The 9,116-nt window shown below is 40.7% G+C and overlaps 1 protein-coding gene across 1 annotated transcript in view; it reads right to left on the bottom strand.

Annotated features, from left to right (window-relative positions):
- Positions 1–641: 641 nt before the first annotated feature.
- Positions 642–9,116, bottom strand: part of LOC117756081 (latent-transforming growth factor beta-binding protein 2) — an 85,835-nt gene continuing 77,360 nt past the window's right edge. Inside the window, 13 exon segments of the mRNA XM_034576398.1 lie at positions 642–2,852; positions 4,904–5,053; positions 5,793–5,862; positions 5,864–5,899; positions 5,901–6,064; positions 6,178–6,351; positions 6,963–6,992; positions 6,995–7,102; positions 7,368–7,496; positions 8,308–8,400; positions 8,489–8,507; positions 8,509–8,547; positions 8,549–8,685. Coding sequence (XP_034432289.1) covers positions 2,677–2,852; positions 4,904–5,053; positions 5,793–5,862; positions 5,864–5,899; positions 5,901–6,064; positions 6,178–6,351; positions 6,963–6,992; positions 6,995–7,102; positions 7,368–7,496; positions 8,308–8,400; positions 8,489–8,507; positions 8,509–8,547; positions 8,549–8,685 — 1,325 coding nt within the window. The 3' untranslated portion in view covers positions 642–2,676.

Below are 9,116 nucleotides of genomic sequence, written 5' to 3'. Positions count from 1 at the left end.
TGTTCATCAAACTGATATTTACAGTTCCCTGTTAGATTTATTATATTTACATGTGTTTATTAATTATTATTAATGATGTTATGCATCCACCAGATCTTTGGCTTTTGTCAAATGATGTAAAAATGTCAAGTTTTTCAATCCTCGGCTAGTTTGAAATTAATACATTTATTTTAAAATATTATATCCTCGATACCATTACAGTTATTTGGCACTGGTTTTTGGATGAAGGTTTTGCATTCAAAGCAAATTATCTTTCATAATAGTTTATAAATGAGGTAAAATTTGCTCAGATTCGACAAGCTACACATAAAATGCTACTTATAGGCTTTGGTATTGAAACAAATCTTAAATAATCTTTAATAGTAGTATGTAAACCCAAACATGTCAAATTGCAGAGGAAATATTTTCACTTTCGATAGTTTTAGTAGTCTTTTTTTTTTATTACCTGAATATATTTAATTTATATTACCCACATTTTAACTGAGGGATCTGAATACTTCTTCCATCACAGCTACACACTATTGTACAAACCTGCTCCAAATAGTATACTGCTGTGTGACATTACTGTGTGACTACACACATGGAGAACGTGAAATTTGTTTTTTCAAAGTAAAGGCTCAAAGAGACACGAGGTATTTTTCATGTTTTTATTTTGATGACTGATGGTGATTACAGTCGAGAGGTAAACAAAATGAATGAGCATTATATTTTCCAATGAACACAGATTTACAACAAGAAATTTATCTGAAGTTATTTGTGTGTTTGAAAGGTTTTAAATATTGAAACGTGGTCCTAAATGTCAGATTTCTGCTTCGGTTCAGGTGATGATATGAACAGTAAAGTACAGTAAAACAAAAAGATGTTGTGTTTGAAGATGATAATGCAGGTTAAGGGCACAAGTCGCGTCATCCTCTAAAGTTAGAATCAGACCTTTTACGTTACTGCTGAACTTCAGTCCATCAGACAAATAATGCCATAACTTTCTCAAACCTGAATATGAGAGACAAAAAGGTATTAGAGGGAATAAAGAAACCAAATAAGTAGGCTGATACTGTCTATGATACATTCGTGACCAAAGGATCAAACAGAGACTAAAAGAAATAATGTTCACAATTAATAATATTTAGCCAGAAAGTTGTAACGCAGAAGCTGGGGCTTGCATTTTCAAAAGCGTCGTCTTTGTAATGTACTTGAAGAGACAAAATGTCTGTGGTTTGAACAGTGCTGCCACTTCCAAAAATATATATAATTCATTGTCTGCTCCACAGGGCAGGTTATACACACAGTTCCTCTAGTACAGTGTCAGCCACTCTCCTCCTCACACATAAAAAGATATGCCTTAAAAAAAAAAACATTTTTACAGACATGTATAAATCTACAAAGCTATAATGCCAGACTTTTTTTCTTACACTTTAATGTTTTACGTCAAACAAAATATTGGTTGTGCTACAATGCATTAAGAGAATATGTAACAAAAATAATACATAGTACTAGATCTGTACAAAATAAACCAAACCTCTCCAACGAAGCCTTTTGTCTTTACGTGCGCTCAGAGATGCACATGTGGTAACAGTCTGATGTCAGGGAGTTGGATGCTGTCGGAATCCTTTTGGTGCGCGGAACCAATCTTACAGTTTTAAAAACAGTGATGTTTGTGGATAATTTCAACTAACGTACCTTCTTATAGTTTCCTAGAATCAAACTTAAGTCGCGGTGCATTGATTTGAGTATAAAACAGGTTAATACTGTTAAAAAGAAAACTAAAAATGGGGTCAGCAACCGCACTACTTCATTGCTAATATTATGAAACTGGTGTCAAACAGAGGAAGGCCGGTTATTGCACCTTTTTCAAAACATTACATAGATCATCATATACATCTATAGTCTCTTCATGTCCACATACAGGCTGAAGGTTTGAATAAGGAGGTTTGGCTTTGCTGGCTTCACACTTCTTGGTCCAGAGATTCTTTCAACTTCGGCTCGTCGTTAATCGTGAAGTTCAGGAAGCCAGCGGTGGGAAAAGTTCTTTGAATTGGTGACGTTTGTAAAACCTGGCGCCCGTTTAGTCCAAGGCGAAGGCGAATTACAACGACTGAGCGAGACATTCGAGGTTTGACAGTGATGCAGAAGCTGTTTCATGAGTTGATTTCCTCTTCTACAACATCACCAGCCCCACACTGTCTCTGAATCAATTGGTGAGACAAATAAAAAAAAACGAAAGGAAGCGAGTATGACGTCTGAAATTGTTTCCTTACTTTGCAGAGGCGAGTCATGGAGATGAAATAAATAATACACCAACAAAAGAAGAAGTGACAGAGAAAAATAATGTGGAAAATAAATCTGTATATCAAATTGCCTGGGGTTACTGAATAAAAAAACAATCAGTCTACAAAATCCCTTTAAGGCAAATGGATATCTGGTGAATATTAAATCCCATGTAATACATTCACTGCACTGTGTTCCTGGTCCTCTTGAATGTGTATGAGAGGGAAACGTGTGTGTTCTGTGCTGAATGTGTGTGTATGTGCGTGTGTGCGACTGTAAGGAGACGAGTTTGGACGTTTCAGTGTCACTGTTGGAAGTCTAGTGCCAGACCCTTCAGAGGAAAAGGGCACAGGGGTGTTTAAGGTGATCTTTGAAAAAGCAGTAGAAGCCAGTGCTTCAACAGTCACTGTCTCAGTTTCCTGTCTCTCTAAGCCCCGACTCTGGGATTGTCGGGATGCATTTGTGCGGTTGGGCAGACTTCACGAAACCCGACAAACAGGTGCACTTGTACGACCCCTCCGTGTTGGTGCACTCCCCGTTCTGACACAGGGGCACCTTGTCGTTGATGTCTTCACACTCGTTTATGTCTGCAGTGAAAAAAAGAGACATGAGGAGTTAATCAGCGGCGAGAAACAGACGTCAGATTCACTTTGAGTTTGGTGATTTTAGTATTTTCAAGGACATTGGATTGGAACATTTATTCTTGGCATTTGAAACAGTATTCGGTTCATTTAGAAGCTGTTCTACAGCATTTTGTCATCTCGCATGACCTTCGTTAGCAGATGGAGTTTGAAAGTCTAGGAAAAATTACGTGTACGTGTATGGCTCCGCCAACCAGTGAAGTTTCAGTCTACATACATTTTTTCCAGATTCATATGAGGTCACTGTGACCTTTGAGCTTCAACCACCAAAATCGAATCAGTTCATCTTTAATTCAAAGTGACAAAGTGACAACTTGTCATAATTTTAAGAAAGTCAAAGGCAGACTTCAGATATCATGGTCAAGAGGCCAAACACATGTTTTGTGAGGCCACCAGGACCTTGACCTTTGACCCTTGACAACCACAATCTCATCAGTTAATCCCGGAGTCTAAATGAACGTGCCAAGCTTGAAAGGATTCTCTCGAAACGTTCTTGAGACGTCATGTTCAAGAGGCCATCTTGATCTTGACCTTAAAAACATTGATTAAACTACTTTCCTAACCTCAACTTCTAAATTAATGTGGCGGAAAAGTCCTAAAAGATTTCATAAAAACAAGAGAAATGTACAGAAAGTCAACAGGACACTGTGTATTACTCTACACTAAAATACATATTTTGGGGTTTTTGATTGTTTGTTAATTTAGTTAAATAATCATTAGTTGCATCCCAACATGATTTCATGAAAGCAGCATGAGCTGATGATTTTTTTTAGAATATAGGACTAGAAGGTGAATATTAGTACGTTTAAAGGTCTTCTGCACAATTTAAGTTACCAACTACCAGTAGAAGTTATCAGGAGTTAGCGGCCACCAGCAGACGTTAGAGACGTAACCTCAGTTGTGCGCCTCAGCTTCATCAAGTGTTTTGTCCTCGTAATCAACGACACAGGCCGAACTTGAGGGTGCGCTGAGGCCAAAGGTAAAGATCCTGTGACACAACAGCTACTAAATGCCCATTTAAATGAGATTACTGAACATCTTGTTTAACCTTGTGAACAATAACAGGCGTTTTAAGTATTTCCACAAAACCTCAGATTTGGAATTTGAAAGTTGGAGATGTAACATCGTAACATCTCATCTTGTATATGTTTAATCAAGCATGCCGTCATGTTGCGTGTCGGCCGGTTCGAGTCTGAACTGTACCTCCCAGCCATGGTGAGCACTGAACTGTTCACAATGATGGTAAAATTAACAACCCACTGGATTATGTTTCCTTTTTGGCCTTGAAGAGAATTTTCCCCCTCTTTTCAGCATGGGAGGTCTGATTGTAGTTTTAAAGCAGCTGATCTCAAAGGACCCTTCCTCTGTTTATGTCATGTCTTGCTGGCGGTGATATTTATAAGAGGAGGCATGGCACGAGCTGCGCAGCTCCCACATGTTTCCACCGCGTCGGCATTCAATCACTTTCCTTGGGAGAATGGCCTTGGAGCTGATAAGGTTGTGTGCACTCAGAATATTGCAAACATAGCATTTCATTCAAACAAGACAGTCTCACTTTCTCACAAGCAAACAGAGTACACTTAAAACGATATAATATCTCTTGTAATATACCAAGTGGCTGAGATTCAAGGCCTCCTTACTTTTGGCAGCGTGCGACCTGGGAATTTCAGACCAAAGAGTAACACAATGGTTTTGAGGAGTTCACTGCTTTCATTAGTTTCCCATAAAACGTAACCTAATGCAAGGTTGTCAAATTCAAAGCTTCTCCTTGAGCTTGATGATATACTACATGAAGAGTTACCTCACTGAAATGAATCCAAGAGCTCGCCCCAAAAGGCTCGGATCTGAAGGGAGAGTTCACTGCGGTTTGATTTCAAGATTCAGCTCCCAATTTCGAAACTAGATGAAATGAAGTGATTGATTCTCTATTGATTTTGGGAATTCCCTGAACATTTGAGTCTAAATGTGGGTGGTCTGCTGAGAAGAAAGGACCCCACCTATACAGGCCATCTTGTTCAGGTCCAGCTCGTATCCATCGAAGCAGTCGCAGGTGTAGCCTTCTCGCACACGAACGCAGCGACCGTTTTCGCAGCCATTCAGGATTCCACATTCCTCCGCCCGGAGACCCTCAAAGCCATCGTAGCGCTCTGATGTGAGAAAAAAACACATCACATTATTAAACAAGAAGCACTTTTATTCTTAACAATCAACAAAGTTCGATAACAACGTTTTCAAGTTTGCGAATCAATTATCGCTTCTTATCCATCATTGCATGAGAATTGTTGGTGTTTTATTTGCTGTTATGATTGTCAGCGGCTGAAGCTCATAGCTTGTCTGTATTTAATTTGCCAATGCATTAATACACATAACATTAGATTCATTCATAAATATTCCAATGGACATATCGGAGATGAGAAGCTTAACAGTGCGTCCATGTCTAACACCTAGTTTCCACACAGTTTTGGTTTGTGTCAATAATTCTGGTTTATATACTGAACAATGATTCTTTTTACTTTTCTTTACTGTGCCTGTTTTTGAAGAATATGCACCTGGAAATATCTCAGTACAAATACTGTTGACTTGAGATTGCTGGTTAAAGCCCATTGTTGATTGTTGTTATGTCAATTATATTATTATCAATATATATATTGATATATACAAAATATATGAAAATATATGAATGTATCAAGAAGTATTCCAAAGTAATCCAGCACAAAAGTACAAATGTTTTCAACGTGTGGAGGCAAATTCCTGATTAAAAAAAACATAGGGGAGGAGTTTTGCAATACATTGAAGAACACAGATGTTGCCATAGGAATGAATACAGTTCCGGTCGATTGGAAGCTGTGTGTTGAAACGAGGCATAAGAGGAATGCGTCTACGCACCGGCGTAAGAATCCACTGGTCGTGGCTGTTGCTCCTGTGGTCGTGGGATGGGGACGCGAACAGGCGGCTGTTTGGACGCTATAATCGTTGTCGTTGAAGAGTGGAACAACCTTCAGGGACGTCATAGGGTCCTGGAGGGCTGCCGTAATTGTCCCAGTATGGAGGAACAAAAGGTTCCTCTGGCTCCTCAACACCGTATTCATAACCCTGGCGTTCTCGCAGACTGTCCGAACCTCCTCTCCCGGCCAGGTTGCACATGATTGCATAGTCATCTGAACACAGCATCACACAGAGTTATATGTCAGACATTAATAACAGTAATGAGTCAAGGCCAAGACAATTATCAAACGGAGTCAGCACTGGTCACTGGCATCATTCTTCTCACCAGAGTCTCTCCGGGGACAGAAGGCACACTGTCCGCTCCAGGCGATGCCGTACAGGCAGCAGCACTCTGTGTATGTAGTTCTCTGTCCCTCGAGGGGTTCTGAACATATGCTGTCCCCCTCCAGACGCTGCCAGCAGATATCCATGTGCACATCGTGATCAGGCTCAAGAGTTTCTGGGAGACAAAACGAGGAGGGATCAAAAAAAGTGACTGAACACATCCAAACTGTTCAATACAAATCGTGCACTGCAATGAAAACCCTATACTGTATATGCAGTGATAAGGATTTAACTGAGCCTCACATCCTTCCACAAGGAAACTTTACACATCAACTCACCTCACATTCTCAGCTAATGATCATTTTCAATGTAATAGACCAACAGATTAATTTCCCAACACACAGACTGATTGTTTGGTCTATAGAGTATCTGAAAATGGCAAAATAAATAAAGATTACAAATTCCAGAGCATAATTGATTTATCTGAATTGCTTTGTTCATCTGAACAGATCTAAAGATTTTGAATTTCCAATGACACATGTCAAAGCAGCAAATCCTCACATTTGAGGAGCTACAACCACAGAATGTGTCAGTTTTACTAGTAAATCAGTCCTGCTGCAAATTAAATTTTTTATTAATCAAATAACCAATTAATTCATCCATCGTTTAATTCCCTAAAAGCATCTTAAAAGAAAGCACAAAATAGAAGAAAAGTGTGTGTGTGTGTGTGTGTGTGTGTGTGTGTGTGTGTGTGTGTGTGTGTGTGTGTGTGTGTGTGTCTCGCACCCTCTGTGGTGTTGAGGCCAATGCAGCGCGCCGGGTGCTGTCCAACACTAATGGAGGACTGCAGAAACAGTTGAAGGAGCCAGCCGTGTTCACACAGGCTCCGTTCTCACAGGCGTTTTCAAATTTACACTCATCATAATCTAAAAACACAAATAAGAGCAAAGGTACAACAAACATCAATCATCAGTGATATTTCATTACATTTTAACCACATGAGTATAATTGCTCCAATTTGACCACAAATGAGATTAAAAGATCTGAAAAATGTCACATCGATTTTTAATGCGAGTCATAAATCCGACAGAAGTTCAATATGGAGGATTGGTGTAGCTGCATACTTATAGATGGAGTAGAGCTAATCCTATTGTTACACAAATGTTTTCCAGTGCTTGATTTTTTTCTTACCCACACACTCCAGCCGGATGTTATCGTAGTAGAAGCCGGAGCGACAGTAGCAGGTATATGTAGAAAAGAGGTTTGAACACTTTCCGTTCTTACAAATGTCTGATCCAAACATCTCACACTCGTTTGCATCTGAGGGGAGAAAGACAGATTCACACCTTGGTGTTACGTAAGTGCTGAAATGAAAACTAGCGCAACTCTGTTTCCAAAACACTGGCACGCTGCCTGAGATGTCATCCACTCCGCTTGTAAGAAGCTGTCTCACCACAATTGCAGTAATTAGTCAGGTATGCAGGTATCCCATTAAGCCTCGGCATGCTGTTGAGTCAGCCTAATAAACACACTGAGGGATTATGTCTGTCCTATCTAGCTTAAAAGTTACCGCAGGTTGAAATAAAACGTTGCAACCTTTTCTGTGCCAATGTCAAGTTGGTGTGAAGAGCTGAGCTACATGCTTATTACTACGACATTTCATTTCAAAACAGTGTTATCAAACTAAAATGATCCCTGTCCATTTTCTCTCTGTATCCGTTTTACTCCTGTCAATACTCACACGCCTGAAACCCATGGCACCTACACATGTAAGCAGTTATATCATTGTAAAATACAGAATTTAACTGCTCAACAGCTGTTAGCAAAGACAACAGGGTCAGCAATGCTTGTAACTGATATCAATGTTGCATTCCACACTTGTGGCTGAGGCTAATGCATGGGTCATGTGATAGGAGCCTGACGCATCAGTGAGACTATGTCGTGACCGAAAAGACCCAATCAACAAGCAGTTGTGAGTGTCTTCGCCATTGTTTCCAAACATCTCAGTTTCTTCTGCCTGGCCAGACTAAAACTTAGCCATGAAGTATTTCAACAAAATTTAGGTCAGCAGCATTTCTCAGTAATAAGCAGCTCAGTAATAACAAGTTTTCATATATGAAAGAGAGAGTACCTATGTAAGGGTGCTGGTCTCCCAGAGCTTGTACAGAGGAAACAGGCAGAGGCAACAAGCCGCTGCCATGAGGACACAACTGGTTATAATCATCTGGAACAGAAGACACGGCTTCATTAGTCAAAAGCAAAAAGAGTTTGAAACAAAAATGTTCATGAAGTCTGAATAACGGATCATCCACCTCTTCCTGGGACAGGACAGGGCGTGGATCTCACAGTTGTCCCCCCAGCCCGCCCCCACCAGTGCAGCAGCACTCCTGCTTGGTGGCGTTGCGAGACAGAACGTTGTCGCAAAAGTTGGCGCCATTCAAGTTGTAGTAACACTCCTTCCTCTCCTCAGCTGAGGGGGCATACGGAGCGGCAGGTTTCAGGTCGATATCTGAGGAAGAAGGAAAAGGGAAGTTATTTTCTTGGGTCAGGGAGGTCGGAGGTCAAATGTGGAGGTGGGGGTCACCCAGTCACATTATGTTACAGTACATCCCACATTTCCCTACACAAGTGGCCTTGCTCCTCATCCATCAGAGTGCGTCCACATGCCTCCAGCAGGTAGTGCATTACCCTGCCCTGCCACTGCTGAGCCTGCTCATTTGTCCAAAGGCATGGGCTCAGGCATTTTACCCTTAAGCTGCCGGCTTAACCAAATGGAAACACTGGCATGTGAGTCAACACACCATTCACTCTCACATGATTGATTAACACACGTCGAAAGCAAACAGCGGAATGTGGCAAAAGGGTACACAAAGGCATAGCTGGGGTTTAGTGCCCAGGCAGGAGGAAAAACATCCCGGCTGAGGGCGCGCCGCTTGATAA

Source organism: Hippoglossus hippoglossus, chromosome 22 (genome assembly GCF_009819705.1).
Source record: "Hippoglossus hippoglossus isolate fHipHip1 chromosome 22, fHipHip1.pri, whole genome shotgun sequence".
Classification (NCBI taxonomy): Eukaryota; Metazoa; Chordata; class Actinopteri; order Pleuronectiformes; family Pleuronectidae; genus Hippoglossus; species Hippoglossus hippoglossus.
Note: the sequence above shows the minus strand (reverse complement) of the source record. Positions and strands in the feature narration are given on the sequence as shown.